General features: G+C 49.6%; 1 protein-coding gene across 1 annotated transcript; it reads right to left on the reverse strand.

Annotated features, from left to right (window-relative positions):
• Positions 1-13,650: 13,650 nt before the first annotated feature.
• On the reverse strand, positions 13,651-16,663 carry LOC119322794 (putative serine/threonine-protein kinase-like protein CCR3). Its single transcript, XM_037596315.1, has one exon. The coding sequence runs from the start codon at positions 16,473-16,475 to the stop codon at positions 13,926-13,928; it is 2,550 nt and encodes an 849-aa protein (XP_037452212.1). The 5' UTR covers positions 16,476-16,663; the 3' UTR covers positions 13,651-13,925.
• Between the last annotated feature and the right edge of the window lie 9,997 nt (positions 16,664-26,660).

The raw sequence follows: 26,660 nt of genomic DNA on the forward strand, positions 1-26,660 counted from the left end.
GTCCATCTACATAGCCTCCTCGAGGGGCACGTTTATTTGGTCCCGTAAGGGGTCCAGAGGATCCGCCCGCCTCTTCACCTCCATGTCATCTCCAAAATTGAAGACGATGGGGAGCTCTTGCCGCTGCGCCATGGAGCCAAAGAGGTGGATTGGATGCGGATGTGAGGGGATATGCAGTGACATCGGAGAAGGCAATGGATAAGGGAGAGAGGTTAGGGCGTCGGCCTTTTATAGTCCATTGCGGGTACCATTAGGATGGCAATTGAGGAGGCCGCTGATGGTGAGTGGTCAAATGGCCCGTCTCCCAGAGAGAAATGTTGCGATGGTTTGCTCACAAACCTCCCGACTGCTTACACGACTCCTCACGGTCTGCTCAAACGCAAGCCAAGAGTTGATGCCGCATGGCGGCCATCCAACGGATAGTCACGAGAATCCGAGCGAACGGACATGGCATTATGGCCGTGTGCCCGTCGTCAGTGGTGCGTGGGAGGTCGGCTGGCTTCAAATCACGCGCGGCTCGAGGAGGTAGAAGCTGAAACTTCCCTCATGCGTTGGTGGTCTGGTTTAGAACGAGCTTCACACTGGCCCTCCACAGCCCTAAATATAAGGGTTGCGACATAACTTTTGCCGACTGGGAGGCATATGACAACCGCTAGAGTGCCATTTCAAGCCAAAATTGACATATTAGCAGTTATTATGGGGTCATATGAAGACTTTGCTAGAGTTGTTCCAAGGCGGCGCGAAAATAAGAGCGTTCATCAAAAGAAATGCAAATGTGGGTGCTTCTCCATCGAAAATCACTCATCTTTTTCTTTAAAAGAAGAGATGACCCTCGGTCTCTCCATCGGGTGATGCATAGAGTCATATATTATTTATTGACAGTGCCAAACAAACTAACTTACCAAGAGGAAAACACTCATATTATTCTAGAGCAATGCATGCATGGTTTTTTGTTTCCGGCGTAAAACCAATGAAAAGACCTCCAAAATCCCCACCAAAGACAGCTCAATAAAAGCATAAAAACATACTCCATCCGTTCCTAAATATTTGTCTATTTAGGATTTCAAATGAACTACCACATATGGATGTATATAGACATATTTTAGAGTTTATATTCACTCGTTTTGCTTCGTATGTAGTCACTTGTTGGTATCTCTAGAAAGACAAATATTTAGGAACGGAGGGAGTAGATTAAAGGAAATTAAAAACATAATGAAAGCATAGAAGAACACACCTTGGTACTCACTCCGTTCCAAAATAAATTAAAAGCATACTAAAATTAATACAAAGTTGAGTTATCTATTTAAAAACGGAGGGAGTACTTAATTAACAAGGGCTAGACACTAATCGCGTACACATAGCATAAGCTCGTAAATGATGCCCACACGTCCTCCACTGCGAAGTTGCTAATCTCAACAACCCAATTCTTTCTGCAATCAATCAGAAAAATGCCTGGATTTCTCGTTGGCCTCCCTTTCTTGACCGCGACGCTTTCGGCTGAAAGCTTTTGGCCGCCTCGAGTCGGCTGCACTGGCCTAGCGCTACATGTACACACGCGCTGGCCTACTCACCAAATGTGCTTTGTGAAAAGAACATCACAAGGAGATCAAAGGCAGATCATTGTGCTGGCTGTACCCAACAATGATGTCAATATATATGCAGGTCTCGTGTTCTCACATGCCACCTCGAGAATAAATAAGAGCCGCTGCCGCCCAGAAGGGCCTGGACAAGGACGCAAGAGGTTGGTGATAGGGAAAACCTAAGCTGAATTAATCGGACCATCGCACTAACGAGATCACTCCTTTGTTGACTAATCATATGTACCCCCGCACGGATCCACCGCTCTAAAACAATAGAGAAAGATCGACTAGAAAAGTTTTAGATTTGTACGTGTTTGATTAGCAAGTCTCGTTTGAACTGAAAGTTTCTTTTTTCTGCGGCGTATTTTTTACTGTGAGGTGGCTTTTCTTTTCTTAATCATGGCGGCGTACACTCATATGATTGCTCGTTGAATGCATTATTTCTTCAAAATCAAACTAATATCTACTATAATTCTCTAAGGGCATCAATTTTTTTTTTTAGAAAAAGAGGATGACCTCCGGCCTCTGCATCTGGAAGATGCATACGACCACTTTATTGATTATTCTCGAGGACCTTACAAAGTATTACAACAATGAGCCTGAATCCACCATCTTGGCAACACATGCCGCTACTCCTATCCAAAATGATGAAGGGGTGCTAGTTGGGCCACTACCCAAACCACTCACCTAAGCCTAACATCAAAAAGCCGAAAACCAAAACATATTCGGAAGCCCCAGCCGAGCCACATACCGGGTCTGGGGCACAATCCGGTCAGACGCACTCGTGTGTCGTCGCCGCCATCTTCCACAGGTCCGTCTTCAGATCATATTGAGGCTTCTACCTTGTCTGGCCACTCTGCCATCGACGTCACCACGACGCCAGACAGCAACCTCCTCCTGCGCGAGTCCATCTCCGCGCATCGGGCGCCGAGCCTCCACAGCGCCATGCCGCCGATCTTCGCCGCCATCAATGAGTGAGATGAAGTACCGCTCCACCACAGCATGTACAAGGTGAGGAAGGGCGAGGTCCCCATCGGAGACACGGCCGGAAGAGAAGCACCGCAGCCCCAAGACACTGCCCGGAGCTGCGACGCAGCATATCAGGCGGGCCGCCACCAGGAACCAGACAAGCTCGCCATGCACACCCAGCATCCCCATGCCCAAGTCGGCGCCTTCAAGAAGGTGATGACGCTGTGGCGCCGCCGCCGCTTAGCCACCGGGGCTAGGGTTTTCACCCGGGCGCAGGGGAAGGGGGGAGGCAGGTGAAGTTTAGCCTCGGCACCGCCACCAAGGAGGGAATGGCGTCCGGGACGCCATCGACGCCGTGACCGCCACCAGCGGCCAAAGGTTTCCCCCGGCCAAGCACCCTGCCGCCACCTCCGAACCAACCACAAAATCCGCAAGGACGTGTACGCCGGAGATCCAGGCCGGCCGGAGATCATGCATCACGAGTGGACCAGGATCGCCTCCGATCTGACGAGGGGAGCCCGGGGCCTCCCCGCGCCATGACCTGCGCCCACCGGGACCTCGCTGCCCGCGCAGTCGAGGGGAACCGGCCTACCTCACCGACGAGCACTCCCTGCCGCCAGAGGAGCGCCGTCCGCACCAGCAAGGCCGCCGCCTCAGATCCGGACCCTCACCACCGAAAGAGAGCGGTCAGATTGGGGTGGACGCCCCGCCGCCACCATCCCGGGAGCCGGCGCCGGCTTCGCTGGCCGTTCCTCCGGTGGCGGCGAGGTGGGGAGGGAGATGGGAAGGGTGTAGGGCCGCCGGATCTGGGTTCCCCCGTCGCTGCCAGGGAGGGCGACGCGAGGGACGGGTGGGACGTCTGGGTGTACGGCTTCTCAGCCCCGCACTCCTCTAAGGGCATCAATAAACATGTCAATGACATCACTAACACGTCTCACCATGTAGGATAACTGTTGAGGTGCAACCAACAGCAAGAAATGAGAATGAGCAAAAGTAACTATTTTTGAAGTTTCCAAAAGTTGCAGTCAAAAAAACATTCCATGAGTAACGAAATTTGGTGGCAGTGGTCTGAATGGATGGATCCGGTGAAAACATGGATGGAAATGCGCAACCCTTACAATGACGCTGACATTAGTTCGTTTCTATGCCTCCACGACAATATTTATAGGTGATGGATGCAAGGCACCCTTTTGGCATTCGGCTTGGCTCTCCAGGCAGCGACCTAAGGATCTTGCACCCCTCATTTTTCATGGCCTCCCGTCGCAAGTTGTCTATCAAGCAAGCATTAACCAAGAGCGTGTGGGTTGTTCAGATTAGGGCCTCCGACGGCCCTATGGCCGTCCACATCTCTGAATTTGCCACCCTTTGGGCGAAACCATTAGAGATAGAAGCTCAATGGTAATGAGGTGAAAAAGATAACTTGGAAATTAACCTCAGCTCAAGAGTAAGACTTCCTTGACGATGCATCACATTATATGAAAAACTTGGAAATGACCACGGTACAATATTCTTTTGGATGGTTCATTGTGGAAAATAGAGTTTGGATGGCAGATTAGTTACAAAGAAGAGGGTGGCCAAACTCCGACATTGTGCCCGCTAGGTATGAGGGTGCGGAAGATAGAGGCACACCTTTGTGTTCCAATGTTGAATCACAATCCGGATATGAGGTTTGATCAAGGATTGGCTTGGACTGCATTAACTGGACATAGCCGCTTGGGCGGACGATAACTCGGTTAAGGAATGGTGCGAAAGCAAATGACAAATGTGAATCACAAAAAAAAAACTATGGGCATCATCACGTGGATCATATGGGATGAAAGAAATGTGAAGGTTTTTCATGGCATGTTCACCATGCTTACATGTATCATTTCCAAGAAAAAGAATGAGCGTGTCAATTGGGTGATCGCGGGGGCAAAGCATTTTGGAATTTTAGTTTAAAACAAAAAAAATCTAGTTTAATTAAGTCTCTCGATGACTTTCTCTGCTCTTGTTTTGAGTAACTGTATCATTGTCTATGTCGGTTTTTATGTTGACTCTAAATACAAAAGTAATATGGACGAACAATCTTTTATACTCCCTCTGGATTGGAATATAAGTCTGCCACGCAAACTTTTAGGTCATCAATTTAGCTAGTGAAACGCACATAATAAGCCACAAAAATATATGTTCAAAAACTACAGTCGGCGACAAACATATTTTTTATAACATATAATAAAATTTCCAGCAATCAAATCAAAGGCCTAAAAATCCATGTCCGACTTGTATTCCCACGGTGGGAGAAGTTTCTCCACGGTGAGTATTGAATTCCTGCTCCAGCCAATTCACCCAAAAGTACAAGCTATGGGAGAGGCCGGACATTATACTCCAACACTTCACCTCCCGTCTATATATGCTCCTTTGGAGTTATGACATGGTCAGCAGAAGTGGGGGCAGACTGTAGTTATTTATTGTGTTTACAATGTTTTGAACCCTGAAACCTTTTAGTTATAAGTTGTATGCACCTAACCGGTTCACCTAGCAGTTTGAATTAATGGAGAGAGACACATGATTGATTTAGGCCATAGAAAGAAAAATATTGCATTGGCAGTGTCTTGAACTTCAGACCTCCTAAGTTCAGTACCGTATTAAATCCATGCTCCAGCCAATTAATTCAAAAGTTCAAACTGTGAGAGAGGGTTGAAGGGAGAGGATTTATAGCACACATGTGCGGTGGCACACAACCCTCTTTTTCTTTTGGCTTTCGATTTTCAATCTTTCATATCTTTTGAACTAAAAGTCTAAATTACGTTTCATTTGCATATGTGTGTTTCTGTCGATGAGGGCTTTCACATGATATTCATTTTGAATATGTTTTGACAAGTTTTTAAAATTTCATTAACTTTCAACTTCTGCAACTTGGTACGAACAACCAAAAAAATCGTAAGTTTCAGAACCTGCGACCGACAAAAATGTAGGTTCCAGAACTTGCGACCGACAAAACGTAAGTTTTAAAACTTGTTGTGCTCTTGTGCAGGATCCAACGACTCTCCGGATCGTGAGGCCATCGGGCGACCAACACTGCTGGGCAGGTGCGTGACCCCACGAGTTTCTAGAGGGCTGAACATTATATTTCAACACTCTTCTTCATTTCTAGGTTTTCTTAGTCCTAAGGTGTGGCAATGATGTAGGTCACAACATTTTTTTAATACTACATCGGTAGGTTCTTGAACTCGAGACTTCTTGACGATGATATCATATTGAATTCATGCTCCGGCTCATGGACGAAGCCACAAGGGGACATGCGATGAAGACCCATTAATTTTGATAAAGAAGCATAAACTAGGTAGATAAAATATGCATTTATCGAAAAAATAGGTAGAAAATAGTAAATCTTGAACTATGTACACCCATACTGGTAAACCTGGCTCCGCCACTGCTCCGGCCAATTCATCCAAAAGTCCAAACTGTAGGAGAAGGGTGGATAGTATACTTCAACGTTCAGACCTCATATACATGCATAAAAAAATCAAACTTAAATATATGTCTTGAGCTGCATCCACAACGATGTGAGTGACATCACTGATAACTCGTCTCACCGTGTAGGATAACTAAGAGGAGAGGAGAGTGGACGGAAGTGACTACTTTAGAAGAACTACATTCCAAGAGCAGCAAAAATTCTAGATTAATCAAGTCCCTCATTGACCTTTTCTGCTCTTATATATGTTAAGTTTTCCGTGACTCTAAATACAAAAGCACTATGGAGGGACTGAGAAATCAGTTGGCACAATCTTCTATAGTTTTCCTACTTGCTCCATTGACAAAGATGGGTAGTATTTGTCCAACACTTCACATGCATGAACGGTCTCCATCTCCATGGTCGGATAGTTGAGCATGGGGAGCATGGCACGATTGGAGAAGCTGCCCTTGGGAGCGCAACACGGCGAGGGATTCGTTTCACCAACTATATGGCTGGATGCGCCCATCCCATTTTTCCCTATATAGACAAAACGTATTGTTGAGACGTCTCAAACCAATCGTTTTCCTTTTCTTTTCTATGGTAGATTGGTAGGTCAATCAACATGTGTGACACTGTTCAATAGGCCACTTCGAAAGGGCACAATAATGCAAGGGAATTCGATCTATCAGTGCGTAGGCTCTCGTGACTGAGGCCGTGTGTCGTGAAAAGGCCTACCATGCACCTGTTCTATCATCAGCTGGAGTTGGGGGTACCCCACCGAAAACAAATAATGAGCCTCGGGCTCGCATCTCTTTCCGAGAAAAATAATTAGTACTTCCTCCATTCACAAATATAAGGTGATTTAGATATTTTAATATGAACTATATACAGACTGAAATGAGTAAACACACACTAAGTCCTGTCTATATACATCATATTCAAAAAAAGTTAGAACATCTTATATTGGTAAATGGAGGGAGTACTTACCTAAAAATATTTTAAAACATTCTCGCATGTAAATAACACAATATTGTTTTTCGGATTTCAAGCTTCGTCAAAGTTTCATCTGATTTGTGGTGTAACAAAACAGAGACATTTTCCACAACCCAAATATGCTATTAGTAGCAAAAGGGCCCGTGCTTTGCACCGGGAGAAAAAAATACCACACGCTCTTAATTTGCAAAAGGTGGTCTATAATCTGAGTATTTGTAGTTACGGCCCAAACAAAGATGGTCTTTGTATACAAAAGCACAAATTCAAGATTCCACATGTCTTCTATTTAAACACGGCTTGCATGTAGATTTAATACGTACAAAGAAACGGGCAAGTGATGTTCAATTTCATCTCCAGTTCCGATTTTGCTGAGATGTTCGTCTACAATCTGGATCAGTATTGATATGAAAGAAAGACAGATAATACACTACTGATTAAGATTGCACCTTAGATAGTATTTTTTTTAAATGGTTAACAGGTAAAATAACATCATATTCAGACTCTATATATTTTTCTAATCAAATTCCATATATAACATGTCAAATTTGAAGTTACAGTTTAGAAGATATGAGTATTTTTAAAAACATTTGAGATATACTGCGGGTTTAATGTCATAAACATCAGGGGGTTTTCTATAAAATAGCATGACGGACTAAGAATACATATTTCCTTTATTATATGTTATTATGGCTTCCAAAAAAATGTCGTGAAATACAAAACAACAAAAAAGTTCACAAAAACATGATGATACAAGACTCACTCTAATTTCTATACTCCAGTTGTTTTTTCTTCCTTCTGGATGTCCTCGACATTTTAAACTCAAAATATGAATTTGCTAGAAAAGGGGATCATATTATTCCTAGAGCTGCAAATCCTCATCTGGCCTTCCGCGTCTATCCAGAACCCGTATCACATTTTTTGTCGCCGTAAACAAGACCTGAGTTTTGACCGGTGAGACATAGGTTGTTTTAAAAATAAATAAAATGATATATGTGCAATGGTTTCGTTGGTAGGAAAAAATCGCGTGTGTTATCAATACAAGAAAGAAGTCATATGTGTCATAAGTTTATCTTGGTCTCTTAACTATGTACCAATTTTAATTTTGACCATCAACTTTCAATAGCATGTTGATTTGGTCCCTCGCACACTCAAAACATTTTGCCTGATGGTGGTGGTTCTGCAGGTATGGCAACCCAGTCAAGGCAAAAAAGAACAACCAAATCATCAATAGAAGAAATGCATGAATAAACTAATTTTGAAGAACCTGGAAGGCTCAAAAGTATAATACGGTATTAAATAGAAATTTTAAATTATAAAATGGAAAAATATAATATAAAAAGAAGATTATTCTAGCCATCAAAAGCTTATTTTCTGTTTTCCTAAATTCTTCATTTTCAAATAATTATAAGATTTTCCATTAATGCACCTTCATGTTATTTTCTTCCAGAAGTCCCTGACTTTCAAATAATGTTTCGTTATTTTATTTTGAACATCTTATAAAATTTCATTTTTTGGTTTGCTGGACTGCATAAAAATGGTAGCCATGTCCAATACCTCATCTGCCCATCCACATCTATCCCAAACCCATACTGCATTTGTCGACATAGACAAGACATGAGTTTTTTTTAAGCCGGTGAGAGATGGGCTATTCAAAAAAGGAATAAAATGATATATTTGCAATGGTTTTGTTGGCAAGGAGAAAAGTGTGTGTTGTCAATAGAAGAAAAAGGTACATGTGTGATAAAGTTTATTTTGGTCTCTAAATTGTTTCCATATGCCAATTTTAATTTTTACTATTGACTTTCAATAGCAGATGGATTTGGTCCCCATACTACTAAAAATAGTTTGCCTGATGATGTGGTGGCGGTTTTGAGGATATGGCAACCCAGTCAAGACAAAAAGAACAATCGAATCATCAAAGTAAGAAAATGGAGGAATAAAAGCAGTTTTGAAGAACCTAGATGGCTAAAAAGTATAATATGGTATTAAATATAGTTGTTTACTTTATGACATGAAAAAAATAGAAGGTTAAAAAAGTACTCTGACCAAAAGGAGAATTATGAAAGTAATGAATTTTGTTCAAAGGCATTTCAAACTTTTATTTCCCATTTTCCTAAGTTCTTCAATTTCAACCAATTGTAGCATTTTTCATTGATGCACCTTCATGTTATTTCTTTTCAAAAGTCCCTGATTTTCAATAACATTTCAGTTTTTTATTGAGTTTTTTGCTACTTCATTTTGAATATTTTATGCAATTCCATTTTTCAGTTCGCTGGACTGCCATTAAACTCGGAGCCATATCTGAGACCTCATATGGCCTTCCACATCTATCCAAAATCCTTACCACATTTGTCGCCATAGACAAGACATGGATTCTTTAGGCCGGTGAGAGATAGGTTGTCTCACAGAAATGATATATGTGTGATGCTTTCTTTGGTAGGGAAATATCGTGTGTGTCGTCAATAGAAGAAAAAAGTCATATGTGTGATCAGTTTTTTTTTTGGTATGTGTACAATTTACCAATTTTATTTCTTGTATCATACTTTTATTTGGTCTCTCAAGTAATTGCCAATTTTAATGTTTACCACTAACTTTAAATAGCAAGTGGACTTGGTCCCTCACACCACTCAACATTTTGGCTGATGATGTGGTGGTGGTTTTGAAGGTATGGCAACCCAATCATGACAAAAAGAACAACCAAATCATCAAAAGATGAAAATGCAGGAATAAAATGATTTTGAAGAACCTAAAAGTTATAATGCATATACAATAATAAATAAAATTCTTTACTTCATAAAATGAAAAAAGAGAACATAAGAGCATCTCCAGCCGTTCGGCCCCCAGGGCGCCAAAAAACTGCGGCCTGGGGGCGAGTCGGCGCTAGTTCGGCCCCTGGGGGCGGCCTAGCTCCCAGCCACGCCCCCAGGCGCCGTCCCCAGGCACGGCAAATTCAAACGTAGTCATTCCCGCGCCCAAAATAGACGCCACAATCCGGCGATCAAGCGGCCAGTAGATCGGGGATCGGATGAAAAGTTCGGCGTACAAAAAGCAGAAAGGACGAAAGCGCGCATCAGGCGGCGAGGTCGGCCTCCGGCGTCGGCGTGCGCGGGCTTGACGGGGTCTCTGTGCTTGGCAGCGTGGCTTCTGTGCTGCGGGCAGTCTCGGTGGCATCATTGGTCGGACTTGCGCCCACTTCTCGCACTTGTCAATGCGCTTGTAAACATGAAGGTACTTGAACTCGGCGTCATTGTTGCTCTGCCGATACAGGCCGAACATGCGCAACAACTGCGCGGGGACGAACAAACAGTTGGCGGGCGCACACGGCGAAGAGAGGCAAGAGATCGGCGTGGCATACCTGATCCTCAATGCTGGCGCCGCTCTCCGGGCGAGCGGCGACCTCCTCGGCATGACCCTATGTCATTTGTTGCACGCCCCCTGGATACGCCCCCAATGGTTCGCCATCGCCTTCGATCCGCGCTGCATGTAGACGCCTTTGAAGTAGGGGCATTCCTCCTCCTTGGATGCCCACTTGATGCGCGGCTCGCCTGACCTGGCCGTACGCTTCTTCTTCTTGCGCCTCCTTGCCGGAACAATCGCCGGCTCCTCCTCCTCGTCCTCCTCGTCCTGCTCCTCCTGCTCCTCGTCGCCGTAGACGTAGCCGAGCTCGTCGTCCATGCCGCCGCTGAGATCCACCGTCTCATCCGCGGTGAACCCGGGAGACGCGGCGGCTACGATCGAACCTTCCATGATGATGTCGTCCATGTCGGCCTCGGTCTCGTCGGCGTCGCCAAGGTGCGAGAAGGGCAGTGCGCAACGGCGGAGAGGGGGCGTCTGGGAGGACGCGTACGCGGGCGGCAAGTAGTTGTATGGAGGGTACTGCACGCTGGTGAAGGCGGGCGAGGGCGTGTGCTGGGCCGGGTGTCCATGGGGGAAAGTGACGTTTGGGTTGAACCCACCGTGCGCATCCCCGTCGGTGTAGCCCGGCGAAGGCGATCCCCATGGCTCCGGCGACGGAGACCCGACGCCTTGCTGGCCCCAGGGCGCGTACTGCGCGTGGTTGCCGGGGGGGATTCATCATCCCCGCGCGAGTCGCCTCGGCATTGGCCTGGTCCGCCGAAGCGGCAGCGGCAGCCGCGCGTGCCGCGTTGTCACAGGCCTTTTTGGCGAGGGCCCTGTTCCGCCAGTCGGCGGTGACGGTCTCCCGTCACTGCACTTTTACCCTCCAATCGGCGTTTGTCATGCCCGACGGCTTGGACGGTGGCGCCGTCGGCTTCCTCTGCTTCGGCTGGGCGACGTAGGCGGTCGCGGTTGACGCGGCACGGGGGACGACGTACTTCTTCGGTGGCATGGCGGCCGGCTGGGAGGCGAGCGGGAGGGAGATTGACGGGAGGAAAGGAAAAAATGGGAGGGAAGTGGGAAAAAGCGGGAAGAAACGGCGGGAAGAGGCGCTCAACTCGCCGACAGGGCGGACCCACACGCCCTTTTCGCTTGTGCCGGCGCCCCAGGCGCCCCCCAGGGCGCCGGGTTCTGCCTGGGTCCGCCGGCACCAGTTTCGGCCCGAGCCGGCGAAAAACGGGCTTCGGGGGGGGGACTGGGCCGTTTTTTCGGCGCCGGCGCGGCAAAAACGCCTGGGGAGGGCCTATTGGGGGCGCGGCTGGAGATGCTCTAAAGTTTTGACAAAAAGTGTAGAATTCCTAATAATAACTAAAATTGTTGAATAACATTTCAAAAATTCATTTTCATTTTCCTAGAAGATCCAATTTTTAAAAAAGGACTTTTATTAATCTACCTTCATATTGTTCGTTTTCAAAAGTCGCTGATTTTCATAAATTTTCAGTTTTTCTTTCCATTTCATTATCTTTTTTTGTTGATTTGTTTTGAGCATTGTACTTTTGAGTTTGCTGGACTGCCATTAAGACCGCGGCCACGTCATAAATCACACCCCTTCGGGTGGGAACTAAAATCTATCATTTTTGCGATGGCGAGGGGCTAATAAAGACCTACTGTACTATACACTAGTCTGTCTAGAGATCGGCATCCGCTTCGTCCTGACCAATCCTTTTGTCGTCATGGTTGCCGAAACTGTACACCACGAGACTACCGGCGGCCAGAAATGACGCGAAGCACCCGGAGAAAACGACCGTGCCGTACGTGCTCGTCACGGTAGACCGAAAATCGCACCAACCTTGCTCGCCGGGAGGAAGCAGCCCGGAACCACTTCCGGGCGAGCGAACCCCCGATTGACCGCCGAGCGATGCGTCTGCGTGTGCAGATGGAAAAGAATTCCGTGGACACCGGTTGCAAACTGCCGCCCGTGTGTACCCGAGTTGATCTGCGGCCACCTGTCCTCCCGATGCATCCAACGGCGCACTCTAGGCCGCGCTCCTGCCTGCCTCGCTCGGCTCATTTGTGCCTCCAGGCTCGGCTCTTCATGCGATACCGGCTGTACCTATGAGCTGCCTAGCACATGATCTGACCTTGCCACACCAGATCCCCATCTGCTCGCGAGCGTAGTAGCCATGGTGGATGATCCATCTCGTCTCCAACGCCCGGCCAGTTCGGAAACCTCCTCCCGTCAACAAGGCGGCACCTCCCTCAGCCCCTCTCCCGTGTTGGAAAAGCCGCCGCCCACCAGGCGCCGCACGCCGGGACCATGCGCTGAGGACTCCGCCGCAATTTCAGTAACCATGCCACGATGTGCGGGAATTTCTTCAATGGAGCATCAAATTCGATGATACAACACAATTACATAAACTGTAAAATTATCACATACAGCCGTACATCAACCCTTCAAAAATTCATACAGACCTATACATCCATGCGCCAGTCACCGGCGGCGTAGGAGTGTGCGATCATGGCGGCCAGCTCAACGCCGACGGCGTAGGTGTTTGCGATCATGGCGGCCAGCTCGTCGCCGGCGGCGTAGGTGTGTGTGGTCATGGCGGCCAGCTCGTCGCCTGGCATGGGGACACAGGGATGCCCAGCTTTGCGGCGTGAACCGCGATGCGCCCAACATTTGCACCAGCTCCGCGTGGTCTGTATCCTTCCGCAAGGACATGTCAAGAGACGCTTGTGCCGCCGTCGTCAGTCTGCTCGTCGACATGGCGTTCAGGCATAGCTGACGTTGCATGGCCGCTCGGCCCGATGCCGATGGGATCGCTCCGGCGATGTGCAAACCAGATCCATTCACATGGCTGAGCCGAGGAACGATGAGCCGGGGAGATGAGATTGTCAGCGTGCGTCGAGCAAATGAGCCTGGAACGTTTCAATCGGGAGCCGAGCGAGGGCGCACGAGCCGAGGATAGAAGCACCTGGAGCGCACCGTCGGATGCATCGGGAGGACAGGTGTCGGCAGATCCCCTCGGGTACGCACGAGCCGCAGTTTGCAACCGGTGTCCACCGAATTTTTTTCCGTGCAGATGGGTTGGAATAAAGAAATTTGACCGCTCCACGCTCTTGTAGTAGACCGGAGACCAAAAGCGAAGAAGAGAAAACGAGGCGGGAGACGGCGCTTTGATCTGTTCAAACTCCAAAGATGCTCGATGATGATGATCGAGATTGATTCTTCCTTCCTGAATGCCCGAAAGCTGCTTGGGACGCAATGATTCTGCTGGAATCCCACCAGAGTGGTTTGGAACGCAATGATTCGTAGGGTACTCGAGAGAAATTATCATGTTGGGAATGATGCCTCAAAGGCTCAAACGCACAGAGCATCGTTGAGAAAGAAGAGATCAGTTCAATACGACCATGTACATCCACCAAGAACAAAATGTGTGATGAGATGATCACATCACACACAGAGAGACCTCTCCGGTTCCAAAATCTAGCCTCAAATCAAAAATCAATCAACTAACAAACGGATTACGATCCAGGGACCTCGCCTGCTTCCTACCCGGGCTAATCACAATTTGAAACTCCTGGATTCGAATTTTCACGAACGGATTTAGCTACTCCGCGAGCCGTCCCGACAGCTCCATGGACGTCATGGAGAGGCTGGCGCTGGACGAGCTGTTGCCGAATCCGCCCCCGGTGGTGGTGCCGCCGGCGCCGCGGCTGCCACCCGCGCTTCCCTCGCACAGCGCGAACGCCGTCTCCAGGTTGGCCACGATGTCGGCCATCGCCGGGCGGTCCTTCCCCTCGAGCCGCACGCAGTGCACGGCCGTGTACGCCACCAGCTCGACGGCCTCGGCCTCGTGCGGCGACGGCTCCGGCGCGCGCCCGTCCAGCACCTTGCCGAGCTCGCCGGCGACGATGCTCGGCTGCGCGTAGTCCACCACGCTCACGGGGCTCCCGCCCTCGGCCTCCTTGAATATGGCGCGCTTCCCCGTCAGCGTCTCCAGCATCACCACGCCGAAGCCGTACACGTCGCTCTTCACGGTGAGGTGGTGCAGGCCGTAGTACTCCGGGTCCATGTACCCCACCGTGCCGGCGGCCTTCATGGACAGGTGCTGCTGCTGCGCGCCGCCGGCCTCCTCCGTCTCCGGCGGCCCCATCAGCGACAGCCCGAAGTCAGACACGCGCGCCACCCACCCGCCGTCCAGCAGGATGTTGGACGACTTGATGTCGCGGTGGATGATGGGCGGCACGGCGTACGAGTGCAGGTACTCGATGCCCCGCGACGCGTCCAGCAGGATCTTGATGCGCAGCTTCCACGACGACACCACCGGCGACGCAGCGTCCGCGTCGGCGCCGCCGCCCTTGGGGTGGAGGTGGTCGTAGAGCGCGCCGTTCTTCATGTACTCGTACACCAGCAGCCGCTCGTCGTTCTCCTCGCAGTAGCCCACCAGGCCGACCAGGTGCTTGTGGTGGAGGCGGGAGAGGAAGGCCAGCTCCGACCGGAACGCGCTCTCCTTCTCCTGGAACTTGCGCGCCATTGGCCCCGACGCCTCGCCGCGCTTGATGGCAACCTCGCGCCCGTCGGGGAGCTTGCCGCGGTACACCGTGCCGAAGCTTCCCGCGCCGATCTTGGCCTCCGGCGCGAAGCCGTTCGTCGCCGTCGCCAGCTGTGCGAAGGTGTACTCCTCGGTGTGCTCCTTGAAGTTGAAGGACGACGGCCCGCTGCGCTGCCGCGTCATGGCGCGGGAGAGCTGCCGCCGGAAGAGGCCACGCGCCCGTGACCCGTTCGGCGAGCCGTAGGGGCTCGCCACGGCCACGGCGCCGACTCCAGCGCCGACGCCACCGACGTTATCCGCCGCCGCAGCGGGCGCGTTGCTGGCGATGTTGGGCTGGACGGAGTTGTGGATCCTCTTGTGGCTGCAGAAGCCGAAAACGAAGCAGTAGATGATGGAGCAGATGCCAGCGAAGACACCGACCGCGCCGACGACGGCGAAGGCGATCCAGCCTTTGGACACTCGCTTCGTAGCCGTTGTTGGTGACTGAGGAGGCGACGCCGGTGCCGGCGGCGGCGTCGAGTTGTCGCACAGCCTATTGCAGATAACGCCGCCGCCCGCGCGCGCGCTCGCGCAGAGCTCCCCGGACCGAGGGTAAACGCCGCATTCGCACGAGGACTCGTCGAGGACGCAGGAGCCGGGGAGAATCGCGGGCAATGGCACCATCACCGCCGCGTTGTCCGCCGCCGACGAGGTCGACGACCAGCACTGCACGGTGAAGTTGGCGGTGACGAGGCCGCACGTCAGGTTGCCGCCGGCGACGAGGAACTCGAACGCCGTCCCGAAGGCCGGGTAGTACACGGTGGGGGTCGGTCCCGCGAGGTTCCAGCACACGGCAGTGCGGTTAGGCCGCCGGAGCCCGCACGCGTGGGAGTCGCCGACGGCGAGCCCGTGCGGGTAGATGTCGTTCTGCGAGAGCTTGTCCACAAAGCCAGAGCAGAGCACCGCGCCGGTGGTCGACACCACGCCGCACGCGCGGGAGCCCCCCGCGGCGAGGGACGAGACGGAGGCGTTGGCGAAGGCCAACTGCACGGCGCTACTCCGCAGGCCCCAGCAGCGGACCGCGGAGGAGGAGGTGCCAGTCTGGAGCGCGCAGGTGAAGCCGTCGCCGGAGACGAGGGACCTGAACTTGCCGAGGAACAGCTCCGGGAACTGCCCGGACTCCCGCCTCCACCATCGGATCCCGCGCGCCTGCCCGTCGTACGCGGCGACGTGGTCGGCCCCGACGGCGAGGTCCTGGAGCGGTGCCGGGCCCCTGTATACCCGCCTGAGCTGCCCCGGCGCGGCGGGCGGCCAGCAGAAGAGCGCCCGCGGTGCGACGCCGCCGCCTGCTACCGCGCCGACGCCGCAGAGGAACCCCGCGCCGCCCGAGACCTGCGAGAAGACGAGGTACGGCGCGACGGGCGAGGCAGAGGAGTTGTAGGCCGAGGAGCCGGCTGTGGCCGCGACGCAGTAGACGGTGCCGTTGTCGGCGGCGACGCCGCAGACGGCGGAGCCCCCCGCGACGGCGAGCGTGGAGGCTGTGACGGCCGCGGGCGCGAGCAGCAGCGGGAGGAGGAGGAGGAGCGCCGCGAGCGGGGGAGTTGTGACGGGCGCGGAGGAGGTCATTGGCGAGAGAGCGTGACGGCGGCGGCCGTCATCTGCGAGGCGCTGGGCGGCGCGCACGAGGGTGCGGCGGAGGAGGTGACGGTGGCGGGGAGCGGGAGCAGAGGGCGAGGGGGGCGCGGACGGACGGATTAAATTAGCGTGCGTGGAAAAGGTAAAAGGGCGGGCGGGACGAATGGACGGGGCGGGGGCGCGACCGCGTCGGGGTTTCCGCTGCGTCTGGATGTCTATCATCTTTCTTTCTCCTCGCGTTTCCACTGCTGCGATGCGATGGTGGCTCGCGGCGGCGGCGGCTTCCTGGTGGCCCGGCGTACACGTGTTTTTGGACCGGAGGCGGAGGACGCGGCGCGGTCTGACTCTGTGACCGCGGTCGGCCGGGCGTGCCAGACAGCCGGAGCACGCGCCTCTGCTGCTGGGCGCTGGCTGCTGGTGCCTGGACTAACCCGTGAAGTTAAAAAAACGACTGCTTTTCAGATGGGATTCCGTTTCCAGTTACGGGCGCCCAAGAGGAATATCGGTAGCGAAACTACTTCACAGACGATATTTGCTTGCACGATCCTGAGCCGATTCCAAATCCAACAACTTTCTGTACATTGGTGTCTTAAATGGATGGTGTGAGATGAAGTGTCGTGCTAAAATCGTCTGTGAATGTCGTCTATCGGTACGGACCAACACGGGACAGAGATTACTACTAGTGGAGTGCTTCTGTGCCACTGCTAGTAAACAGTGCTTTTCTTACGATGCAAAATGCAAATGCAACGACGTTTGTAGTTCACTCCGTGCATTCGGTTTATTCGATTTACATGGTTTGGTTTATACGGTTTTTTGGTTTATATGATATTAATACTTCGATAAATACAATATGGAATTAAAATACTATTCGGGTTCGGTTTATATCAAAGGATGTGGCTAGGTATCAGTCGACTGAGATTTAACCAAGTCTAAGTCGAGTGATATAACATGCTAGAGAAAAAAAATAAAAACTAAAAAGAAAGTTTTGCATGGATCTCAATATAAGATCTCACGGATATAGTATCGACTGAGACTGTATATCAAATTATTTCGGTATGGTTTCGGTATATACCATAATAACCAAAGTTGACGCGAATTTAAAAATGACGTAATAACAATTTACAATTTTATGACTCAGAACACATAGTATTTTACACAAATATTCCCTCCGTTCCATAATGTAGTGTCAAAAAACGTCTCACATTATGGAACGGAGGGAGTAGTATATAACTATATATATATAAGTATATATGCATGAATAGATTCATCCCTTGATTGTTATGGACGTGCTTAGCATTTTTAAAGAGAAGAATAACTATGTTACGAGAAAAAAGTACGTGCTTGGTAATGAATTTGACTAATGTATAAGCAAAATGATAACTTGTATGGTTGTTTGCCTCAAGAAATATAAATTTATGTTTACTTCGGTTTATCTGGTTAACCGTTCGATTTTTTGGTATATACCATAAAAACAAAAGTTAGAACAGTATGAAAAGTTCATACCATATCAAAACCATGAACCATAAAAACCGTAAAATTGGTTTGGTTCGGTATGGTTTTTCGGTTCGATTTGAAAATGCAGAGAGTGAGTTGCAGTACAAATCAACACGGCATCTCTACCCATGTTCAGAGGGTGCTTGGTTACGTTTTAGTCTCATGACTAAAAGTAGTGGGACTAAAACTTGTTAACCTCACCCATGCTTGGATCCAAATACTAAAAAGACTAAAATCAAATTATTGAGCATTTATTATCCTCCAAAACCCTCCAATCCAGAACTCGCATGTGTTAAAGGAGAGACATTAAATGATGAGAGAGAGGGCTAATACATATTTTAGTAGGTTTCCTATGACTAAAAATTTTTAGCCTCAAGACTACTCTTAGCCTCTCTTTAGTCAGGGGTGCTTGGAACTTTAGCCTCTAAAAAAGACTATTTTTAATCAGACTAAAAATAGTCCCCTGGATCCAAGCACCCTCTCAGCAGTGAGGTGGCCACGGAGTTGAGCACTGCGCTATCGGCGAGCTTTCAACGGCAGCGAGACGGTTTCACCGGTCCTCACTTGGTGTTCTTTCTTTGGGCAAAACCTCACTTCCTCGTACCGTGTTGATGATTCAAAACTCAGAAAGAGGACGGTCAACTTTAAAGGCGTGCTGTAGGACTGTACAGCGTCCGGGTGAAAAGTGAAAGCGTGTCTTCCGGCCGGACACGTAGGACACGGTACATACGTGGAACAAAGACGTACTGCCAGTACTGCAGTACCCTGCATGGGCCCTGTATTTTTTATTAACGCAAAGCGTGGCGTACAACTATGAACGGACGGCAAAATGTTACGCCCATACTGTTTAGAAGCTCGTACAAATATAGTACATATTCGTTTGTAATTTCAAACAAAACTCACAAACGGATCAACAAGTGTCCTCCGTGGCTCCGCTCTGCATCTCGATGGTGCGGTCGATTTGGTCGCAGGCCAACGACGATGCCCTTTGCGAGCGTCGCTTCTTTCTTGCATGTGTCGCATAAGAACTCCACTCCTATCCTGATGTGATCCTGTAACACTCCAAAAAAATTTGATTTGGTTTTTAAAAATCTTTATTTGATTTAAAGGAGGTTATTGATTTTTTTTAAGAAGGACTCTTCTTCTCAAATCTTTTTATGACAAATATTTTTTTTATGAGTCCTCAATATTGGTTTTGGTCTTGAGGGTTTTTCAACATGTGTTGAGTCAACACAGAGAATCTTGGGTTTTCTTAATATTTCTTTTATTAAAAAAAATAAAATATCCCTATGACTTATGGATTGATTCTTCTTCATTCAAAATTTTTCTCTCGCCTTGACCTAGGTTGAAAATTTTCTCCCAAAATCCACTCCCTACTTTGGGCCAAGTCAAATATCCAACTCCAGCAAGTTTCAACCCATTATTGATTTTTATTCTATTTATTTTATCCTCAAAACAATTTCTGTCTTTTATTTTAGACCTAGGTGACTTACAAAGGAACTACAAGATTCCTTTTGAGTTTTGGTCCCAAATAAACTCCTATGGCTAGTCCTTAGTACCCTCAACCTAGATCCATCAAGATCCACTGGTCCACAATTCAAAATTTTTAAAACTTGCTTGCTGCAAGTTTGGACCAGATTTGCCATTTTTGGTGAAATCCATAGTTTTTCTTCTCCTAAAAATCTGAGATAAATCAGGCAGCCCCTAGATGCATTGAGAGGTCACCTAACCAAGGATCAACTCCAGAAATTTTTTCCACATGCCAAAAACATTTCATCGAACACCTGGCGTGCACTGTTTTTATCAAAATTCAGAAAGTTCAGAGATTCAGTGATGCAGTTATGTCGTCAGTGTCGTGTCTTCAGAACCACGGCGTCAATCTCACCAGTGTGCACGTTGGTGCCTTGCTCCCTGCTCCTTCTCCTTATCAAGTGCGCCGCACGATCGTTTGGACGGGCGCAAGCGTCGGTGGCGACGTGTCTCGCCAACGCCGGCGTCTTCTGCGGTGGCAGAACCACCCGTGGCGGCCAGCAGGGGCCAGCCCTGCCTTTCGGCGCCGTCCAGCATCGCCCAAGCGACCAGAAGCCTCCGCATGGCCATCCCCTCCCCTGTGCACGCTGCAGCACCGTCGCCGTAGCCTGAGAAGCACAGGGCGCGCTCCCTGGTGCCGACGTGCCCGCGAGGCCGTTCCGTGGAGAACTTGGAGTGTCGCCCAAGTCTGGCCAAGTTTAGCTATGGGATGAAGCCAGTGATCCAATCCGCAGCTGCCCCGACACCTAAACCACCTGCCCGACCACTGCCTCGCCGTAATCGCTCGTCGGAGTTATCCCGTTCTCGGCAACCGCCTCGGGCCGGCTATAAATAGCGACCCCGAGCTCGCCTTCGACGAGGCATCACCCCTCCACCTCACCAGAACCACGCCCAGCCACTAGGAGGGCCTCGAGGAGGTCTTCTTCCCCGACTTCGGCCGCCCCGATCCGCTTCGGGCTCCGGCACGATTCTCTCCGGTGAGGGCACCTCCGCCTCCCAAACCGCGTCAGCAACCTCCTAGTGCACCCACTCTTCTGACCCTAGCCCCAATTTGGCGCCTGCAGCTCTCCTCGACGAGATCCACCACCACCCGAACCACCGTCCGCCGGAGTGAAGGCCGCCGTCGACGTGGTGCTCGCCGACGACCAACTCCACCACCCACAGACGCGGGAGAGCATCGTGAGTCCATAGGTACCATCCACTCCCCCTACCTCGCCGTGGATCGACGCCGGCGACCACCGCGGTCCTCGAGCGCCGGTGCACTCTGTTTTGAAATTCAAACCTGACGGGTGGGACCCCCTCGTCAGCTTTTTCTTCTTTTCGAAATGTTTTCTGAAAACGCCTTCGGGCAAAATACGTTTTGTAACTGAAACGTTTTCTGTCTTTTTATAAACTACCCCCTGGAAACTTTCTGTTTCATTATAGATGAGTCCCTGGACTAAAACCTTAATAACTTTTAAACAAAAGATGATTTGGAATTGATTCTTTTTCTGCCATCTTTATTTTTCTGTCTAGTTTTTTATCATATTTATTTGAAAAATATTTGGAACAAGTTTTATGCACACACGGTATTTACGTTAGTATGCGATTTCTTTATACCGTAGATACTGGAGGAGGTGACGGGACCGCAAACTTCGCCGAGCTAGATTCCGACTACTCCGAACCAGGCAAGCATGTTTGAACCTTTGATATGATGAGTGGCTTGCATGTTTACTTGAGTAGTTTCTCATGGCATGTTCATATAAGCATTAGCGAATGTTATATTGCATGCAAAGCAAGCTACAAGTGAGCTTCGAAATTCGATGAGTTTAGATGATGGAGATATAACCTGATGATGTGGTGGCATGATAGGTTGCAAGCTGGTATTGTTGAAGCATGTCAGACTTATGTCAACCGTTTAACTCCAGTATTAACATGGATCAAGTCATGTTCCCGTTCATCCCCTTTTTCGTTGATGCGGAGCATCCCTCGCTCATCTCCATGGACATGCCTACATCTCCCTCAACACCTCTTGGACCCATGACACGAGCCCGAGCTAAGGCTATTGAAGATAAGGTGAACTCGCTCCTCTCCGAACTTCCTATCCCTACTCGCGAGACATGGCTACTACCTCATTCGGAAACTCTGTGTGTTATCAGGTGCCTGGAAGAGAGCCACGGAACAACTGCATACAAGAGCCAAGACGGCGAGGACCCCAAGCATGACGGACAAGAAGAAGAGCTGCAGCAGAAGCTACAGGCATCGGACGTCCGACCCTGTCCAGACGTCCGACGAGTCCCAGGACACGGACGTCCGGACCCTCCGGACGTTCGGTACCAGGCCACCCGAACCGAATCTACGGATGTCCGAGACGCTCCGGACGACCGGACGACCAACACCCGAGCCAAATCTACGGATGACCGACAGCCTCCGGACGTCCGGCCCCTCCAGAAGCTCCGGACGCCCGACCATCTACGGACGACCGACGCGCCTACACCAGAGCTGAAACAACGAACGTCCAAGCGCGCCCGGACGACCGGACCGTCCCGAGCCTCCGGACGTCCGACGCCTTCCGGACGTCCGACTCCTGAGTGACCGAACCTGCGGGCTGGAGCCCTTGTACCCTTTGTTTTGACTTCCATTTGCACTAAGACTATAAATAGGACGCCCCCACCTCCTGGTACAGGCAGCATAGGTTTAGCTCATATTTTGTGTGAGAGCCTTGCTCATCCACTTGGCTACTTCTCCTCGGAGCTCAGGACCTCTTCGGAGAAGATCCCCCAAGCGGATTCAAGACTCCTTTCTAGGGAAGACCATCAAGACCTCCGTACAGAGAAGAACTGTTCCTATGTATCCTTACCTTAGTTGATCATGGATCTTATGTTACTCTATGTTGTCGGTGATCTAGCACTCATGTGATTGATTCTATGTCGGTTTAGTGATTCTTCCTCTCGTTTTCCCCGTGTTTCCCCTTTGTGCTTCCGTGTGTTCTTCGTGATTTCCCCGTAAGATCCCTCCAAACGTGAAAGATCATCCACATAGGGTCCCACCCTACATCATCTTGGTATCATGAGCCACGTTGATCACGTTTTTGGAGCCCCTACCTCGTGTTTTCTAGCTTGATTTTGTTGTTTTCGTCCTAATTTCAAAAATTCCCCACCAAAAATAGCCCCAATTTTTTTTGTCTGATTTGTTTTTGAGTTGAGATTTTGTTGGATTTGGTCCATGGATTTGTGTTGCTGCGTGTGGATCTAGCTTTCCCCACCCTCCCCACCTTTTTCCATCCACCATATCACTCGATTTCGACCTCACCATCTTCTTCTTCCCTGGAAATCTCGCAGTTCTTCTTCCCGAGCCCGATTTTCGCCCAGGCTCCGGACGACCGGAAAAGGTCGAACGTCCGACAAAGTCCGGACGACCGTAAAAGCCCGTACGTCCGGGAAACCCTGACGAAACTGAAGTTTGTCAGTGAGGCCACCACCATAACCCCTACATTCCACCACATTTTCCAAACCCACATACACCACCATCTTCCCGATACCTCCTATGATGATTTTGACACAATTTGGTCTTTGAGATTTTGAGTTGTGGATCCCGTATCCTTTTGTGTTTCGGCTATCTAGGTACGGTTGGTGTCATCACCACCACGGCTCAACTTCGCAAGGGTCTCATCATCGCCAAGGACGGTAACTTTGACGACATCTTTGTCATAACTTGCAATTGCATTGATAACCCACATTGCCTCATTTTGCGTAGCTTACCCATCAAGACTAGCCGTCGAGTATTGCAGGCAACGTGACTTGTGCACATTAGTGATCATACTCCATAGCATACATACCATACAATAGTGGTGCATATCTTGAGATCAACTTGTGTGTCACAAAGTTGTCATCGCATACACAATTGCTATCTTGGTTCGTGAAGTTTTGTATGAGAAAAGAGCTCAAAAGTGAAAGAGCCCCACAAGCTTTTAAGCAAAGAGGAAAGATAAGCAAAGAGCTTATGAACAAGAACCATAGCATCATAATACATTAAGATTGTCATATTGGATCATCTTGGATCATTGCACCGAAATACCATACATATAGCATATTTGGGATAGAGATAGTTGCATTTTTGCCTAGTAGGTTGTGCACAAGTTTGCGTATCCGCCTATTTTGCAATTGTGCTAGCGTCTCTCTAGTATTTTGTAACAAGAGCATTTCATGGTCTCCACATTTTGGCTCAATTTTGGATTGCACAATCCCACTTATCTATTTGCGTGTGTGTTTCCGTGTACCCATACTTGCTTGGTCTACTTGTTGCATTTGCAAATTTGTGAATCTTTTCCAACATTATTGAAGCTCACTTACTATTGCATCAAATTTTGTGCCACCATCCTAACCAAGCTCCACCATAAGCTTTTACGTGTGTAGGTGTGAGAACCGACAAGAATTGGTACCAACAGTGCTATTTCATTGTCCGCATTTGAGTGAACTTGATTCACCTTCAACTTTGGTCAAGGTACATTTGGTACATGTTCTTTTCCTTCTACCACTTACATTTTATCGAAATGATGGATAGGCCAAGTTCTTCTACCACTCCACCTCTCATCGAGAACGACGATGACATGTCATCATTCATCACCAAGAACCACCTATTTGGAGCTCAAAAGGCATTGCACCAAGAGCAACAAGCAATGAGGGACTACTTCGACAACAAATTCGACGCTCAAAAGCAAGAGAATGATGCAAGAATGGATGAGATCCGCTCCTTGATGAGGAACCGGCGTCCTTCCACTTCTTGATTCTCAAGACGGAGCCGCTCAAGTCGACACTCCGACGACACCTTCTCCGACACAAGTACACCATCATCGAACACTCTTCGTCGAGCTGCGTGTCAAGACCGGCATGCATCTCGGAACCCGCTACATGACAAGCATTCACAAGAACAAGTCGAAGAACAAATCCCTCGTCCTCAATCAAACCAAGTCGTTTTTGCTCAAGCTCAAGAAAGGCAACGACTAAGGTGCCAAGAAGAAGAACGAGCACGTCTACACCAAGATGAACAAGAAACTGAGGCTCAACGTCTTCAACAACAACAACGTGAAGCGCAAGCTCTTGAGGCGCAACGTGCCCTTCAAGATTCGAGCCGAGCCATTGCCAACCGCAATCGAGAGCGGCGCAATCAAGAGGAAGATCTTTGAGAAGAAATCCAAGAGAGGAACTACCAACCGCGTGTGCAACGTCAAGCTCCACAAGGTCCTCAACAAGCTCATCAAGCTCCACTTCAACCTCAAGTTCAACAAGAGCAAGTTGATCATGGACTTCATCCGCGCCAAGAGCAACATGAGGATGACTATCCTCCACGTCAAGGACGTCATCATCACCATCGCCAACAACACAATGAAGAGCAACGCTATGGCAAGCTCAAGTTCACAATGCCCAAGTTCAATGGAAGCAATGATCCGGAAGAGTACCTCTCATGCGCATTGAAGGTCGACAAAATTTTATGCTTGCACAACTATGAGGAAGAGAAGAAGATTGCTATGGCATCACTTGAGTTCCAAGATTATGTGCTCATATGGTGGGAACAAGTACTTGAACGACGTCAAGCAAGTGGTGAACCACCAATCACCACGTGGGCTCAAATGAAGGATGTCATGCGGGCACGCTTTGTACCAACCTACTACAACCGTGATCTCTTCAAGAAGCTACAACTCCTCAAGCAAGGAACAAAGAGTGTTGAAGAATACTACAAGGAAATGGAGATAGCCATGATTCGAGCCAATGTCACGGAAGATGATGAGCAAACAATGGCACGTTTCTTGAATGGACTCAATCATCCCATCAAGAAGATTGCCGACTTCTAACCCTATTCCAACCTCATTGAGCCCGTACATCAAGCAACCAAGGCGGAACGTCAAGTGCAAGATGACTTCAAGTACGCCAAGTACACATCCACGACATATGGCTTCTCCAACATCCAAGCTTCAACGACTCCTTCAACATCTACGTCAACCAAACCTTCTCAAAGCAACGACGACAAGTCCAGTTACAAGAAAACTTTGGCAAGTTCAAGTCGTCTTCCTCCTACGACAAGCAACTTCAAGCCGCATGCTTCATCATCTACTCCAACCGATGAGACCGTCAAAACAAGCTCCTTCAAGTGTTTCACTTGCGGCGGCCGAGGCCACAAGTCGTACCAATGCACAAACAAGCGCACCATGATCCTCAACGACGACGACACATGACTCAATGAGTGAAGAGGAGATGGAAGCCCTTGAGCAAGTGGCCATGCACCGGCGCATGAACGAGGATGAAGATGATCAAGTCTTTTGTGATGAGGATTCGAGCCCCGCTCTCGTTGTCTCCAAAGTCTTGACACTTCAACATCAACAAGAATAAGACCAACGATGCCACATCTTCCACACTAAGGCCGGCATCAACAGAAGGTCCGTCAAGGTCATCATCGATGGAGGTAGTTGTCACAACTTGGCAAGTGAAGAATTATGTTCCAGGCTTCAATTGGTCAAGAGGAAGCACCCGCACCCCTACAAGGTTCTGTTGGGGAACGTAGTAATTTCAAAAAAATTCCTACGCACATGCAAGATCATGGTGATGCATAGCAACAAGAGGGGAGAGTAATGTCTACGTACCCTCATAGACCGTAAGCGGAAGCATTATGACAACTCGGTTGATGTAGTCGTACGTCTTCACGATCCGACCGATCCAAGTACCAAACGTAAGGCACCTCCAAGTTCAGCACACGTTCAACTCGATGACGATCCCCGGACTCCGATCCAGCAAAGTGTTAGGGATGAGTTCCGTCAGCACGATGGCGTGGTGATGATGATGATGTTCTACCGGCGCAGGGCTTCGCCTAAACTCCACGACGATATGACCGAGGTGGAATATGGTGGAGGGGGCACCGCACACGGCTAAGGAACGGTCACGTAGATCAACTTGTGTGTTCTAGGGTGCCCCTGCCCCCGTATATAAAGGAGGGAGGGGGAGGTGCGGCCGGCCCCCAAGGGGTGCGCCTGGAGGAGTCCTACTCCCACTGGGAGTAGGACTCCCCCCTCTTGCCTTGGAGAAGGAAAGGGGGGAGGGCAAAGAGGAAAGGGGGGCGCCGCCCCCCCTCCTTGTCCTATTCGGACTAGGGGGAGAGGGGGCGCGCGGCCTACCCTGGCCG

The sequence above is a fragment of the Triticum dicoccoides genome, chromosome 1B (assembly GCF_002162155.2).
Source record: "Triticum dicoccoides isolate Atlit2015 ecotype Zavitan chromosome 1B, WEW_v2.0, whole genome shotgun sequence".
Lineage (NCBI taxonomy): Eukaryota > Viridiplantae > Streptophyta > Magnoliopsida > Poales > Poaceae > Triticum > Triticum dicoccoides.

What these genes read in the sequence shown, in the direction of transcription:
- LOC119322794 (XM_037596315.1), bottom strand. Translation starts at nt 16,475, where the DNA reads ATGACCTCCTCCGCGCCCGTCACAACTCCCCCGCTCGCGGCGCTCCTC.